Source organism: Anguilla rostrata, chromosome 1 (genome assembly GCF_018555375.3).
Source record: "Anguilla rostrata isolate EN2019 chromosome 1, ASM1855537v3, whole genome shotgun sequence".
Classification (NCBI taxonomy): Eukaryota; Metazoa; Chordata; class Actinopteri; order Anguilliformes; family Anguillidae; genus Anguilla; species Anguilla rostrata.
Window position 1 is genome coordinate 31,486,577 of NC_057933.1, and position 17,389 is coordinate 31,503,965.

Below are 17,389 nucleotides of genomic sequence, written 5' to 3' on the forward strand. Positions count from 1 at the left end.
AGTTGAGGAATTTGTGTGTCAGTACAACAACCCATCTTTTAAACTTCATATTGCAAAGTGGTACATGTGGCCATTTCCATGCTTTCCTTGCCTCAAGCTCACTACAAACTCCATGGGAACTGTATTACAATGCCATATCGGAAGACTGGTATTGGCAAACACAACATCCTTTCAAGAAGGTATATTTCCTAATTTACAAAAACAAATCAAGTTACATTAATTGGACTGCTACCACAACACACATGAGTGACAACAATAAGATTCAACCAAGTTTGTTCAATTTTTTAAAATCAAGTTATCTTGGATATATACACAAAGGGATGCAGAGCCATCACATATGCAGTAAAAATGTGAAGCACTACCTACAGCTTGCTCTCATGATGTGATCCTGAAGGACCATACACATTAATTTAAGAATTTATCCAGAAACACCAGTCTCCCTCTAAGTTGGACACATTTCACGTAACTACTGTTCTCATCGTGCCACAAGGGAGAATTACCCTAATGAAATAGAAAATTTCCCAAAGACCTTATTACCGGGACGTTCAGTTCCTCGGCCTGGGTGAACTCACCTTTTTTCTGCTGTTTTCAGCATGGCCTGCATTCGCTCCTCTATTGTGGACTTAATGAGAAACCTGTGAACAAAAGTGGGCCTGGAGAAGGGACATGGACAGAACAGGCTTGTGGTGAGAGCAGGGTTGACAAAATGGAGGGGCTCCACGCTCAAAAAGCAGTTAGAAATCATGCCTCTCAGTCAGGTCACTAGTGAAAAAGAGACAGTTATATCAGTAACAGACCTGGGTCAAATAGATATTTAAAGTATTTTAATTACTTTTAAATAATTTTTTTGAAATGACTTGAAATTCAAATAGAGAGTATTTGCAAATACAGAATATTTAAATTACAAATTGTATTTGAAAATACAATGTGTTCGCAATTACTTTCAAATATGTCTTAAAAAACATTTAAAATTCTGAATTTCCAAATACAAAGCACTTGATTTAATGGAATTATTTGAAAATACTTTCACAACATAAGGCCAGTGGTGCAACATGCACAATTGCACAAAGTTGTTGAAAGACTTGAAAAGCACTGGATTTGTGAGAACCTTTCAGCTCTGAAAGTTGAGCATTTTGTCTAATTAGAGCACAGTATTTCAATGAGAGCATGTCAGGTGACTGCTGACAGCCCCAGTCCAATTGTATTGATTTCCATTGTTAATTGGTAGTGAATATGCATGGCTGAATTCTACTTCATCAGTGCCTAACTTTACAAAATGTAAAAGATAGAACTGTATATATGGCTGTCGAATGCTCTGGAAAAAAAGAGGAAATACAGTAAAAGCCCATTAACTTTAAAAAGATTGCATTGGTACAAATAAACTGGCAAGCAGCTTATCAAGAAGTATGAGTTTGGCCATTCCCCCATGAAAAGACATGTACAGGCATTTAGGCTACTGTCTGTTAGAGGCAGCGCATGGGTTGTTTAAAATTGCCAACATAGGCTACCCTTGCTCATAATTTAAATTCAGCCCCTAGCATATTTAGCTGTGACATCAAATTTGGTATCTGGATCCTTCAGTAGAAACTCTGTGCTGGCTCTTGTTATCACTGAAATAGTTCAAAATAATTTTAAATTGAATTAGTATTTTTATGTATTTTTAAAAGGCTCTAAATTCTATTTGAAAAAGTATCTGGTTTCCCAGGAAAGTATTTATTTAAAGCAATGTATTTTTAAATAGTATATGTGAAAGTATTTGGTTCTCCATTAAAATAATTTAAATAAAGTATCAAAAATCAAAAGTATCAAGTATCAAAAATCAAAAATCAAGTATTTCATGTGTAATTGTATTTGAAATACTTCAAATATGTATTTACATGCATTTTCAAATGCAAATACCTATTTGTATTTGACCCAGGTCGGATCAGTAACCTATTTGCTTTAATAAAGGCAAAATAAAATAAAAGCCAAATGAATGAATCTTGGGCTTCAACAACCTGAAAGAGAGTAACCATGTTTTTTTATGGATGTGCAAATTTAATTGCCTCTAATGCTCACAAAGACAAAATAAAAGCATTTCAGCTCTAGGCCATTGACAGTGCCACAGGCGTGTGGCAGAGTAAGGACATGTTACTTGTAAGGTTTCAAATACACCATTTTCACAGACCACTGTTGGATAGTATGAAAGGGTAGTGATTTCTTTTCACAGATGCATCCTGTCATTGGTGTATGGCATACTCTGACTTGAACACAAGCGACTCGAGCGTGGGTCCCTTAAATGTATGTTTATGAAAAAGGTACAGGACTGCTGTGACAGTACTTCTGACAGCATTTCTGACTGGTGCTGACCTGGTTTGGCCGATACGGTGGACCCTGCCGATGGCCTGCAGCTCATGGGCGGGGTTGAGGATAGGCTCCACCAAGAGGACGTGCGTGGCCTCGATGATGTTGAGACCGTTTGACCCCGTGTGCAATGGGAGCAGCAGGATGTTGATATTTTCCTGATACTTAAAGGAAGAGAGGTTTTCCTGGAGGACAAAGGCATCAAAAACTTATTAATAACACTGTTTCTGTAGTTACTATTTACCATCAGCATGATTAAAGGCTCAATGATTAAAGCCATTCAAAATCAGTTAACCTCGTAAAGATTAACCTCGTGTAATAGTAAAATGCTATCAGCCCAACAACTGATTGGCAACACAATCCCTTGCGTTCCATCACTGATGATTATAAGGGATGTGCTTATGAAAAAGAACTGTGAATACAAAATACTATTCCATGTTGAAATGGGAGTAACAGTGTTATGGAAGGAGTTTAATACTGCTTACCTTACAGGCTGCGGAGCTAATTGCAGCAGGAACTATTTATATTCATAATACATTAAACATGAAGATGCTGCCACTTTCATTTTTCAAAATGTAAGATTTGTGACTGTTGTTGATTAAATGTGTTTACATGAACATCTTTAAAGAGCTTTAATTTAGCATATTAAAACAAAATGTGCTCCACAACATAACATTTTTATGTGTGGGTTTTTTCTATGTATTTGTGCAGCATTGCACTACCAGACTCAAATAAGCAAACACAAAATGCATACAGACCTGGAACTTGTGGATCCCATTGATTTGGGAAAACTCTATGTTGTTGTCAAACAGCGCTTGAGCAATGATGTCCAGAACTCCTTGCCACTGCAGAAAAACAACAAAACCAGACCTAGACTTTCATTGGCAATATTCATTGGTCCAGTAGAAACTTCACGCTACATGGGCTGGTACATACTATACAGAAACAACTTGGTTGGTAATTTGCTACAACTTAGCAAGCACAAAACTGTAAGGCACTGAAAATTCCTGCCAAATCAGTACACATATGAATGAATAAAAACATCAATATCAATATTCTGATTAGAATCAAAATCCAAATAGGAATGATACACTTCTTATTAATATTAGCAAATGCTGGCCTTCCACACAAACTTGCCTGGTTGAGTAATGCAGGGACTTTACATTATATTACACTTAAGTACAGAAAAGATACTGTATATCCTAATGACTGACAGAAATTCCATAGTTACCGTTGAGAAGACCAGTGACTTGGCGCCTGGGTCTGTCATCTGGATCTTCTTCAGAGCTCTCACCACTGCCTCTACCTTGGTCGAGTGGCTTCCCTGAGAGACGCATGACACCAAGCACAAATAACGAGACCAACTTTTAATCATGTGTTACTGTACTGCTTACTAGATACACAGGATATTATAATGTTTGATAACCTGGGTGATGTCATGTACATTGACATAACAGGAAAATTCAGTTAGATAACAAAAATAAGCAGCTTATCCTCCATTCAAATTGTAATGGGGAAATTGGCCAAAGCATAGTCTCATTTGCAATTCAGGTCAAATGCATACCAAATGAACGGGTGTGTGCACAAACTGGTTCTAAAATAGGAGACACTCACTTTTAAACTGTAGGAGACGAGCTGACATAAAACAAAAAATCACCTAGAAAAAGGTCTTCCTCTGTAACATATGTAGGCCTAACAGCCATACAGTTAGCTGCAGTAAGATTATAAATTTCACTTATACTACTTCCTTAGCTAGCTAGCTCGCCTGCTTGCCTTGTTAGCAAGCAGACTAGCAAACAACTTCAGCAGCAGCCACTAACAAGTGAGCTTGAAGCTTTAGTCCCCCTGCCATTATAATAAATGCAGCCCGTTGCTTTTTGCAGATTCTTTGTTATTCCTAGCACTACAGTACATAATAACAAATGGATGATACCTTTGTTTCAACTAATATATGTTGCCTCATAAAACGTATTCCCATTGTGACCCTCACAAACAAAGCACAAAAATGCATTCTCAAACACAAGACTAAAAGAGTAACAGGGGGATTATTTATTTAACCAGAACTTTTTAGATTAAAATCTCTTTGGTAAGAGAGGCCAGATCATAAATCCACAATAACATCAAACTCAGATGTCCACAGACGGGCCAGTTTGACAAGGCTGCCATCATGGACGTCTAGTATGTGTTGTCCTAGGCTGACCTTGACTGGGATCTCCTGTCCCTGGCTGGCCATGTGGGTGGTGAACACATAGGAGATCTCAGTGTGGGAGGTGGTCTGCCTGCAGATGGCGCACTTGATGGCGCGGCGGCGAGTGCCCACGCTGTATTGCTCCACGATGATAGCGATGCATTGGTTGCAGAAGCAGTGTCCACACGTTAGGACCGCCCACTGACCGTAACCGAGGAGACAGAACACGCGTTGAACATGTAGATTTACATACATGGGTGGGTTTGCATATTTTTTGTGTTAATAAGTCCACTGTTTAATATCCGTTTTTGTTTGCATTGTTTGTAGATTCTGACCAATAACAAAGCTGTACAATTAAGTGTCCATCTGAGAAAATAAAGATTTACTGATTGACATAAATTCAACAAAGCAATATTCCTGCACCATCTACCATTAAGTGCGGGACATCAATTTTACAACATTTATTTTTTTAAGGGATTAACATTACATCAACAAAAATATGTCTCCTCTTAGAGGGAGGGAAATATAACATAACATCTGGCTTTCAAGAAAACATTATAGAATTTCAACTTGTACATAAAGGGGGGCTTCAGTTTTTGATGGTAAATTGACAAAAATGTCAACATTTACAACATAATTAAATAGCCACTGATATCTAAATATCTATTTTTCTAGGTATCAGTCTCCCATCCTGGAATAAATTGCCCATATGACAGGTTTTGCATCACAGGGCAGTCCCAACTCTTCTCGAGAGCCGGTAATTCTCAAAAAGCATTTCTTGGAGCATGGGGCAGGTGGGGAACTCATTTTTTTCCCCAGACAGTGCCCAGGCTACCACCAACAGGAGTACTGAAGCAAACAAGACACTGTACTTGATTAGCCAGAATGTGTTACCAATCACTGCCAGTGAACCTTGGCTAATGCGACCAGTTTATTTGATAACTTTCAAGAAGAATAGGCTGTTCTTTATGATTTCAAGGAGGACATTAGTCCCTGTCATTTTGAGCACAAAGACACTACAGGGGAACTGCAACAGTGTGAAAGGCAGCAAGATATAGCTGCTTCAGCTTGCACTGAATTAATGCCAAACTGTGGACAGCAGTTATGTACAGTGTGGAGTTGCTGACAGGATAACATTACATTTCTAGCTAGCTGGCTTGATAGTTTGCGGGCCAAGCTAGTGTTTCTAGTCATCTAACTATAAGTTTAGATGCCTTACTGGAGTTTAGATGCAAACAAGAAATTTAACATGCCATCAATCAATTATTAAATATACATTTTTCAACCATTTGCACAGGTCTTCAGGAGCTATCTCTTTGCCAAACTGCATCAGTGTGCAAATATACAAAAAATCTAGTAAACTAGCTGTTACCAAATCTAGCTATTGTAATCTAGAATTTTACACTTTTTCTTGCACGATGATGATGATGATGATCATTTTCAACAGCACATCCCAGCATCTTGTATCATAATATTCAGCCCTTATTCTTCAAATAAGAGAAGCACAAATTATTTGTGTCTTCCTATCCTACATGTATATTTACTAGTCGCTGTCCAATCCACTCCTAACTACTTAACAAAGGCAGTAAGCAACCACAGCTAGTGTTTCTTGCATTCAAACAGTGGCCAAATCAGTAAAATACAACATCAAATTAGAGTGAAGTTTAACAAGTTGCTTAAAAGCAGGCTGAACTATGAGGTGGTCTACTTATGATGTCACAACTCACCTGTTGTCCAAGAGGGCGTGCACAGATGGGACATGGCTCAGGGTTCAAGCCCCCGGTGGATTTGTCCTGGGACTAGGACAAAAGGTGTTCAACATTTTAGGTGGATATTCTGTGTATCATTAGCAAATGCATATGCAAATATTAATAAAAGAAGAACGGCACAGACACTGTTCATCTCAGCAGTAAATAATTTACTAGCCTTTTGCCTCCTATCTGCACTTTTTGCAATTCCTGCCTCTCAGGGGACTGTATTTCGATCTCAGATCTTTGAACTTGTGTTTGCATTGTCAGGCACTCTGGATAAAAGCATTTGCCAAATAATGTAAAGGTAAAGTCATGCGTGCAAGAAGACCAGGCTTACCTTCTCAAGGTTTGTGAGGTATAGAAACTGCCCTAATTTCTTCTGTAGCTGCGATTTTGCCAAGGCTCGGTCATTCAACAACTTCACCCTATTCTGCTCCACCTAAAAAAGAAATGTTGCTACAATGAGTGTTTGTGAGTGTTACATTACAGAGGGCAATTCTGATGGCCATTTGTACAGTTGGGCTGCATTCAGTATGTTGGGATGGGAAGCTGGTGGGAAATAGTCCAAAGATGGCAAAACATACTCCATAATCTTAAACTGTGGACTTAAGTTCCCAGCATTCACTCTTCAGAGCATTTTGTGCAGCACTGCCACTATTGGAGATGTTAGGCTAAGAATTTGGTTCACAACTATTTGGACGGATAAAGTGTGGGTACTGCTGTGATATTTCTGCATGTGTCATAAGTAGGGACACCAGTATATCGAGGGAAGTTCTCACGTGAAATTCAGTCATCCCTCAGCAACTGGACAATAGTGGCCTCTTGTCAGTTAATTATCACGTTGCCCCTCCCCAGTAATCTACATCTCAACAAAAAACCTATACAAAGCACTGTCTATAAGCCATTAAATAAAACTGACAAAATCTACGCCTGCCATTAGAAGTAGTAATATCAAAAAAGGCCAAGTTACAACAAACAATCTTAAAGAAGCTTTATTTCAAAGCAATGCTACCCAATGTTTCCTAAATTATTTAATTTACATTGGCCCTGTGTTTTTTCATCTTATCATCAGAAGAGATTGTGGTCATTCAAAAATATGTCTGTGTGACCACAGTTCACAGCATTTATCAATTCTCAGATTCATTCTGTTATTTTCACTGACACTGGAATCCCTCTCATAGTTCATTTCAGACTGTGACAAATTTTTTGCCAGTACCTAGTTGTTTTTGTACCTGTATTGATTTAGTGCAAACATAAATTGATTCTGTTGGTGTGCAGTGTACCAGGAGGGAACTGTTGCTCAAAAATCTTTTGTGTGACATTCTCTCCTCTACCTGGGGTACTAAATGAACCAATTGCTTTTATAAAGATCACAATTGATCACTAATTGTAGCAATAGTCAAGTGATTGCTACAACCCAAAGCCTACAGTGACCCCACAGGGATATAGATGGTAATGGAAGCTGAAACTGGCCCGCTTGCCCTAGACTTAGATATACTGGTGTCCAGTGGTGTAGGTTCCGTTTGGACATTGGGTGGGACACATTAAGTGGGGGGTGTGGGGGTCCTCCCCCAGGAAATTTTGAGCGTCAAACACTTCATTTCCTGCATTCTGGTGAATTTGTATGCACCAATTTGTGCCTTGTCTGCATAAATGTATGGTGAAAATGTCTTTATTTATGTAAAGGAAAACACAAAATTCAGTTTTTATTGGGGGGGACAAATGCACGTGTTCTAAATATTGAGGGGGACGTATCCCCTGCGTCCCCCCTGAAATCTACGTCTATGCTGGTGTCCCTAGTCATCACGCCAAGAAAGTCTTCTGGTCTCTTAGTACTGTATACTGCTACACCATATTATTTTCATGGAGTTCTGAGGGGTGACCCAATCTCTTACCTCATGTGGCTCAATGATGTGCAGAACCTTTGGCTTGGGCTCATCTGGGTGGCGGACACGCAATCGCTCTGTGGCCATGCCCAGCTCATCGATCGCTGACACGTGGTCTCTCAGCACCATCCAGTACTCATGCAGCAGCTGTCCACGCAGGGAAAAGGAAGACCAATCACCATCACTTTCACTGACACACATGGATGGAAAATCCCATTACAGTCACTATTAAAGCCAATCAGTGTGTCACCATTACAGTCACACATTCACTGGAAAAAGAAAAATACAAAATGGCAACAGGAAAAACCAAATCAAGCAACCAAAAAAGGGGGGAAAAAACATTCAATATTTTCTAAATCATGCTAAGTTACACAACTGAAGCCTGATTCACTCAATGGATGTTCCAGATATCAATGAACAACTGAGTGTTCATTGATTGCTAGATACTGCAGGTCTAGATCTCCAAAGCATGGAGCATAAACAGATGTTCTACAAACCTGCAGAAATACTCCAAGAATATTTTCTCAAAATGCCGAACATATAGAACATTTGCTCAAAATGCAGGAAGACCGACTCAGTAACACTCAGACATTTTTGCAGACACTGATCTCTTAACTGTTCCAAAGGCTAGAACAAAAAGGCATGGAGAAGCAGCTTTTAGCTATTATGGTCCTAGCCTTTGGAACAGCCTGCCAGAGGATCTATGAGTTTCTGAATCTGTGGACATTTTTAAAAGAAATCTTAAGACACACCTTTTTGGCATTGCTTTTGCCTAGGTTTCTGCATTGCTTTATTTATTTATGTTTATTTATTTATTATTATTATTATTATTATTTGTTTGTTTCTTTCCTTTCTTTTAAATTATTTTAATTTTTCTTAGCAATTATTTTCTGTGAAGCGCATTGAGTTGGACTTACTGTATGAAATGTGCTATACAAATAAAGTTTGATTGATTGACTGATTGATTTACGTATTCTTCTGTCTAGTGATTCTGAGAAATGAAAAAGAAAAATAAGAGGAATATTACCCACAGTGCCGCTGTGCATACCTTGTACTCTTTCTTCCAGGTCTCGAAAAGCTCCATGAAGGTGTTGCCCTCTTCCCCCAGGGCTGGGTCCATGCGCCGTGCCTTGGCGAAGGATAGGATGGCCTTCAGCGCACGCTCCGTCTCACTGGCGGCCCACAGGCCACGGCTTGTTGTAGGCAACCGGTCGTCCACCAAGCCCTCCTCGTCCTCGATCATTTCTTCGAAGATGGCAGTCTGCCCCTTCACACTGAATCAGTAAGAGCAAGGATGTTTGAGATGCGGTACTGGAGAGGAATCAATTCCATTTTCCATTCCTTCATTAATTTCATTTCATTAACTGACTCCAAGTCTGCGAGTAAGATTACTCATAATGAGCCATTTCATTTAATTTCAAATTTTCAACTTATTAAATTTTTCAAGGGGAAGGAGATTCTAAAATGAATGACAATACTGGATATCAACACTGATAACAACACCGATATTGATTTGATGAATTATTTTACCTCCTTGGTTCAGGAAGTAAGCTTATTAGTGAAATCACGTGTTGTAGTACATGGCTGGAGCAAATACTTGCAGACACAGCAGCCCTCAGGACCAACTAGGGCGGCTGTGTAGCACATTGGGTAAGAAACTGGGCTTATAACCGAAAGGTCATAGGTTCGATTCCTGGATATGGCACTGCCGTTGTAACCTTGAGCAAGGTACTTAACCTGCATTGCTTCAGTATATATCCAGCCGTGTAAATTAATGCACATGTAAAATGCTGTGTAAAAAAAAAAAAAAAAAAAGAAAAAAAAGTTGTGTAAGTTGCTCTGGATTTAGAGCATCTGCTAAATGCCTGTAATGGAGATCAGTAGTCCTGATCTACTGTATATATAGAATGTTTAACAATTTAAAAGTGTTTCATAATGCAGTCGGGAAGCTCATCTCAGCCACCACCATTGTGTAGTGCGGCAACCATTATGCACCAAAGTGCTCACCACGCATCAGTTGAGGTTAAGAGGGAGTGCATATTAAGCAAATTACACTGAGATATAATTATCTGGCCAGATTGAGAGAGCTGATTTTGGGAACTTGGTCAGGACACAGGGGAACCCCCTGCTCTTAGTAATAAATCCCATGGGATCTTTAACGACCACAGGGAGAGACCACTCAATTTAATTCAGGCATCTCCAGTCCAAGAGGGCTAGTCTCCAGGTTTTTTAGGTTTTCCTTTCAATCAGGGGCCAATCTGAGCCTTGGAGACAAGATGTGAAATGCCCTTACAAGGTTACACAATAGTAGGGCCGTATCAAGGAGTTGAGAAGTACCAAGGTCATGAGACTTAGCCCCTGAAGAGGGGTTGAAAAAAATGTATTTCCCCAATCTAAATAGATGCATTTTAAGACACTTTGCAAGCAAAAAATGATGATCACTTTGGACTCATGTCAAGCAGTAATTAGGCTATACAGGAGAATCAGGTTCAATGTTTATCCAACGTGTCAACTGTGGTCAGCAGTGCAATCTAGTTGAAGATTTCAACCCATAGGGAGCGCTACCACAGCCGTTTTCTGGCCTGTGTTGCCTTACTCTTTAAACCAGGGATCTCGGATTACAAGCATAGATGATTGCTGTGCCTGTAGGTTTTGCATCCAGCCTTCATTAACTTCCATTAGAGACACAGGGTGATTTGGCTGCTAGCTAGTCAGATATAATGAGCACAATATACTACATTCATTCTAAGTAATGTTCAGAAACTGGGAAACAAGAATATGACAACCTCTAAATGAACTCAATTTGCTGTCTTCCTTCAGAGAGTCTGCAGGTAATATGACCCTCTCTCTACTTTTTTCTCTAAGTCTTTTTTTAAGTAGTGACGATAGTGACGATAAAGCCAATCAGCTCTTCTGCTGCGGGTGACCACCATATCTAGGGCAATTTTTAGACACTGGAAGTCTGAGAGTACTTACGTGTGGGAAAACAGCTTGGACTCGTAGTCAGTGAACAGCTCATCGGCTTTGCAGAACACACAGCTGAAACAGGAAGGGAAACAAAGCCTAGTGAAATGGCTACTCTTAGTATAGCTGTAAGCTGCTACAAAGGCAGGAGCCATTTACATGCTCACTTACTTCACCGCACTACCACACAGTAGCCTGCTCTTGCACACTTAATTCCAAACTTAAGCAAGTACTACTCGTCTAAACACTGAGTTCTGCAGTCATAGAGTTGAATCAATGGTTTAAATTTCCTCCAAACTACATTTGAAGTGCACCAAACAGTTTTCAGTCAAGTTTTTTTTTATATAGCTTGTCCTGGTTTTGCGGCACTTGAGTCATCATGTGTACTCAATGGCCACTTTTTTGGTGCACCTTTCTAGTACTAGGTAGGTCCCTCCCCCCTCTCCCCTTTGTCTCCCAGACAGCCTGAATTCTTTGTGGCATGGATTCAACAAATTGTTGGAAACATTCCTCAGGGATTTTGGTCCATGCTGACTTGATAGCATCACAGGTTTTTGGGCCACATACTCATGCTGCAAACCTTCCGATCCAACTCATCCCACAAGTGCTCTACTGGATTGAGATCTGGGGATTGTTCAGGCCATTGGAGTAAAGTGAACTCACGGTCATGTTTGTGAAACCAGCTTAAGACGACATGCTTTGTGACATGGTGCATTAAAGGCATACTATGAACGATTTTTACTTATAATATTATAAAATGACCGTGCTAAGGCATATCTATAACATCTATAACATGTTCCAATGTTCCAGTTATCGGGGAATCACACTCCTTAGCCTCCTTGGTAAAGTCCATGCTAAGGTGCTGGAAAGGAGGCTACGACTGATAGTCGAACCGCAATTTCAGGAGGAACAACATGGGTTTCGTTCAGGCCACAGAACAGCAGACCTACTTTTTATCCTCTCATAGGTATTTTAGAGGGCATGGGAATTTGCCTATCCAGCCTGCATGTGTTTTATGGATTTGGAGAAGGCATATGTACCCTGTGGTATCTTGTGGGAGGTGCTGCTGGAGTATGGAGTATGGGGTGCCGGGGGTCATAATTGCGAGCCATTCGGTACCTATACACTCATAGTGAGAACTGTGTTCACATTCTTGGCACTAAGTCGGAGCTCGTTAAAAGTGGTTGTCGGATTTCATCACGTCACCTGTACTCCCCTCTGTTCAATTCATGACAGTTAGCAACAAAGTATGGAGTGTCTCTGGTTTGGGCACATAGGAGTGGCATCTCTGCTGTTTACGAATGATGTCGTCCTCTTGTTCTCATCGTACTGTGACCTTCAATGCGCACTGGAATGGTTTGCAACTGAGTGTGATGCGATCGAGATGAGGATCAGCAGCACCAAGTCTATGGTCATGGTCCTCTCCTGGAGAAAAATTGCTTGTCCCCTTCAAGTGAGGGGGGAGCAACCGCTCAGGTGGAGGGGTTCAAGTATCTCAAGGTCTTATTCAGAATTGAGAGGAAAAAGGGATAGGGAGATCAACTGCCATCTAGGTGCAGAGGCCGCAAAAATGTGGGCATTGTATTAGACGCTGGTGGTGAAGAAGGAGCTGAGCCAAAAAGAAAAGCTCTTGATTCAACAGTAAATCTTAGTCTCTAATCTCACCTATGATCACGAGCTATGGTTAGTTACTGAAAGTGTGAAATTGTGAATACAATTGGCAAAATGGGGTTTCTCCATAGGTTTGCAGGGCTAACTCTCTGTGACAGAGTGATGAGCTCAGCCATGCGAGAGGACCTCAAAGTAGAGCTCCTCCACATTGAAAGGAGTAGGTTGAGGTAGTTTGGACATCTGATAAAGAAGCCTCCTGGGCGCCTCCCTTTGGAGGTGTTCCAGGCATGGCCATCTGAGAGGAGACCCAGGGACAGACCTAGGACATGCTGAAGAGATTATATCTATCGACTGGCCTAGGATCGCTTCGAGATACCCTGGGATGACTTGGGGGAAGTTGCTAGGGAGAGGGACGTCTGTTTGCCGTTTCCACCGCGACCCTGATCTGGACTAAGCTGTTTAGAAAAATGGAGCAGGTGTACCTAATAATGTAGCCACTGAGTGTAATTTGCAGTAAAATTATTGAAATTATTTTTCAATATCCCCCAAGCCTCATACTATACACAGCTGACCCCGTTAAACCTATCCACCTAAACCGGTACCAAGAGAATTCTGGTTCTTGATAGGCCACTCAAAGATATTTGAACTCTTGATAAGGTGGCATAAAATTCAGGGGAACAGCAGTGTTACATCTTATTTCATATTCTGAGTTTTGGCTTCCGCAAACTATCGAAGGACCATTTTAGATGGAATAAAATTTTTACAATTAAATAGTGCGTGACATTACAATTCTTATTTCTTAGGATAATGTAACATGAGACCCCTGCCCTGCCTAGTGTTCACTGTTTTGCTCACTTGTTTAGCGGCAGACGAACAGGCCTCAGGTGACAGATAGTGGCCTCCTCGATCACCTTCTTTGAGGGCGGGCCCTCCAGCTTCTTCACGGCATCCTGTACGGTTTTCTGGGACTTCATCAGGTCATCCATCTGTGAGCTAAGAAGAAACTGCAGACCCCGCCCATCACGGAACCTAGGAGAGCATCGTCATTACAGCCAAAAACAAGAAATCATATATGCCCACACACATTTCACACATGGCCACATTTTTCGCAAACCTACACGTGTATTGATTCAATGAAATACACATTCCCTCCGACATGTATGTACATACCAGCACGAACACAAGATTCCAGGCACATCCATACCTGCAGATGCACACAAAAACATAAACACACACTGGTATCGTACTTGTCTGCCATGGAGATCTTCTTGGCTTCCTGCTTGTAACTGCAAGTCAGCTCATTCTGGATGCGAAGGACGAGGTCATCATCAATGGAACACTGGATTGCTCGCTGTATGACATCCAACCACCAGGGGGAGCGCTGTTGCACCTTCAGTCCAGTAGACAAAATGTTAAAGTATAATCTCTGAGATACAAATGCGTTAGGAAACAAATACTTTGGGAGTCTGAAATGTTTTTAGCTTTGATGTGGTTTCTAAATACTCCAATTTTAAGAATAATAATCCTGTACTTATTGAAACCCTTTACCTACCGTTTCTTTTTTAAATAAGTTTCTCTCATGTTGGTAATAAAGGTCTCCTTAAATGAACAAATAATCATACCTGCTGGGATCTCATTTCTACATTCATACAATGAGCCCCATGATGTTTGGGACAAAGAAATGTTTTATCTTGATTTGGCTCAGTACTCCATAATTTTTATACAGATTGGTTTCACCATGTGGAAATTGCAGCACATTTTATATATAGCCCCCATCTCAGAGCACCATGATGTCTGGGGCATATTAATGTTATGGAAATGAAAGTAGTCATGTTTAGTACTTTGTGGCATATACTTTGCATGCAATGACTGCTTGAAGTCCGTGACCCATAGACATCACCAGACACTGAGTATCTTCTCTGGTGATGCTCTGCCAGGTCTGTACTACAGCTATTTTCAGCTTGTTTCGGGCTAGTTGCCTTTTGAAGGTTTCTCTTCAGCATATGAAATGCATGTTCAATTGGATTCAGATCGGGTGAATGACCTGGCCTGTCAAGAATTTTCCAGTTTTTGGCTTTGAAAAACTCCTTTTCAGCAGTATGTTTGGGATCATTGGGCCTCATTCACCAATATTTTCCTAAGTTTTTTCTTAAATTTGTTCTTGAGAAAATTCCTAAGAAAAGTCTATGTCAGATTCATGACGTGTTCTTAAACTGCAGAATTGTTCGCACATGTGTTCTTAAAATTATGAATCCCATTGTCCTCATAAGTGTAAAGCGTGTGCCAGTTGTTCCTAATTAGCATAGGTAAACGCCCTGCCAATCCCCATAAAAGGGCATGAGACTACAGGGCCGTGTGCACACACAGAAATCAAAAAGAAAAGTTGAGTGTGAATGAAGTCAATAATGCCCAAACAAAAATCTAAAGACGGTGGAGCACCGGACTCCAAACGTAAGAAAAACTTCAGTAGTTCTGAAGTGGGGATATTGCTGTGGGAAGTGAACGGCAAACGATCTGTCATATTTAGTAGCGTCAGTAGTGGATATAAAATAACACATAAAAAGATGCATGGGATGATATTACTCGTTCAGTGAACGCTGTATCCGGAGAAGGGCGCACAACCGATGAAGTAAAAAAAAGATTTGATGTAAAATCTGAGGCAAAAAAAAAAAAAAAATACTGGTGGGAGTGGGCGCAAGGAATTGCGTGTTATGAATTCAAACGACAAAGCGCTTCTCGTCACATTAATACCGCTAATTAAATCAACCGGCAGTAAACTACATCGGAGTAAACCCGTCGCTGCACAGAACACTGCATAAAAAATGTATTGCCAGTCATTTTGGTGTCACCCCCCTAGTGACGTTCTCTTCTTTAACATGTCCATGTGTTTAAAAAGTGTTACTTAAGTGCTTCGTTTGTATTCAAAATTTAAATATTTGCTTTTGCAGTATAGACCAAACACTGCATAATTGAAACCCCCAAAAATAAAAGGTCACTACAATGGTTTGATTTTTATCATTTACTCCCGCTGAGTCAACCACCCTCTGAGGCAGAACCTGGCACCTTAATGCTTTGTAAAATAATGAAAATAATTATTAAAAAATATTATAAATTATAAAAATATTATTGTAATTTAAATCCTATAACATTATACAACTGTAGAATTGAAGAAAACGCAATAACCAATTATTTTGCACAAACATGTCAGCACTCAAGTGTGCTCTTGAGTGTGCGTATATTCTGTTCTTACCTAAGAACAAATCCCAAATAAGAAAACATTGGTGAATGTCAGAATCTTCGTGAAAGCTGCGTAAGTGGGTTTTAAGAAGAAAATTCTTCTTAAGAATGGTTGGTGAATGAGGCCCATTGTCTTGCTACAGGATGAAGCATTGTCTAATGAGTTTGGAGGCTTTTGCTTGGACTTTAGCAGAGTACATGGTTCTGTACACTTTAAAATTAATTCTGCTGCTACTGTAAGCAGTTACATCAACAATGAAGACAAGTGAGCCAGGAACTGTGGCAGCCATACATGCCCAAACCATAACACCACCACCAGGTTTCATAGCTGGGGGACGTTTAAGGTCTTGGGCAGTTCCTGGCCTCCAGACTTGCTCTTGCCATCACGCCAATACAAGTGAATTTTGGTCTCATCTGTCCACAAGACCTTTATCCATAACTCAGCAGGCTCTTTTAAGTACTTCTCAGCTGTAACCTGGCCATTCTGTTTTTGTGACTAACTAGTGGTTTGCATCTTGCAGCAAAGCCTCTGCAGTCTTCTGTGGACAGCAGTCACTGACACATCCAGGCCTGGCTCCTGAAAAGTGTTTTCTTTGTTATGGTTCGAATTCATCAATTGTAGAGGTCTTCCTTAGCCTACCAAGTCCTTGTGATTATTGAGCTCATCGGTGCTTTCTTTCTTCTTAATTATGTTCCAAACAGTTGAATTTGTATAAGCCAATGGTTAGGCCTACGCGGGGGGGCGATGTATCAGTGCTGTAATTTCTACATGGTAGAATACACCAAATTTTTAAGAAAAAAAAAAATTATAAAAGCTGAGAATCTGCACTTTAACCACATTAGTTTGACCAAATTAACCAACTGTTTGGTTACAAGTCAAACATTTTGGAGTACAAAGAAAAAGAATGTAATCTTTGTCAGAAACGTTATGGAGCTCACCGTTTTTGTTTTTTAGGACAGCTTTATGAATAATCTAAAACAATGCATACATTTACTGGCAAAAATGACATTAAAATATTTTTAATGCATAATATAATTCATCATGTCAGTTCACTAGTCAGCTCAGTCGCTAAAGGTCTTTGCACTGGCTGAGCCCTATTGTCAAGAAAATGCAAGTTCAGTTCTTCACTGCTGGGCTTCACAAAGCATGGTAGACACACAGCCCACTCTGCCATTGGTCCGAAAGGCCTGTTGCTGACCTTGCGTTTGAGCTCTCTGATGTTCTGCAGAACAGGCTGTAGGGCTTCTCTTGCTTCTGACACTTCAGAGTTGGACTTGGTCATGTAGTGCTGCCTCAGCTGCTCGGCCTGGTGGAATAGACACAGTCAGAGAGAGATGCACACATGCAGACAAACACACACACACACACACACACACGGGCAAGTACACATGAGCACACACATGTTCAC

General features: G+C 40.3%; 1 protein-coding gene across 5 annotated transcripts in view; it reads right to left on the bottom strand.

The window, feature by feature from the left end:
- The window catches only part of shprh (SNF2 histone linker PHD RING helicase), a 37,209-nt gene that overhangs the window by 2,775 nt on the left and 17,045 nt on the right, over positions 1 to 17,389 (bottom strand). For all 5 annotated transcript variants that reach the window (XM_064334689.1, XM_064334699.1, XM_064334707.1 and 2 more), the window contains exons 18-30: positions 17,180 to 17,287; positions 13,991 to 14,133; positions 13,599 to 13,772; positions 11,145 to 11,207; positions 9,217 to 9,442; positions 8,178 to 8,315; positions 6,620 to 6,721; positions 6,259 to 6,330; positions 4,544 to 4,732; positions 3,575 to 3,667; positions 3,102 to 3,188; positions 2,350 to 2,528; positions 573 to 653 (exon numbers count right to left, since the gene is read on the bottom strand). In XM_064334689.1, the coding sequence (XP_064190759.1) occupies positions 573 to 653; positions 2,350 to 2,528; positions 3,102 to 3,188; positions 3,575 to 3,667; positions 4,544 to 4,732; positions 6,259 to 6,330; positions 6,620 to 6,721; positions 8,178 to 8,315; positions 9,217 to 9,442; positions 11,145 to 11,207; positions 13,599 to 13,772; positions 13,991 to 14,133; positions 17,180 to 17,287 (1,655 nt within the window). The remainder of the gene's footprint in view (positions 1 to 572; positions 654 to 2,349; positions 2,529 to 3,101; positions 3,189 to 3,574; positions 3,668 to 4,543; positions 4,733 to 6,258; positions 6,331 to 6,619; positions 6,722 to 8,177; positions 8,316 to 9,216; positions 9,443 to 11,144; positions 11,208 to 13,598; positions 13,773 to 13,990; positions 14,134 to 17,179; positions 17,288 to 17,389) is intronic.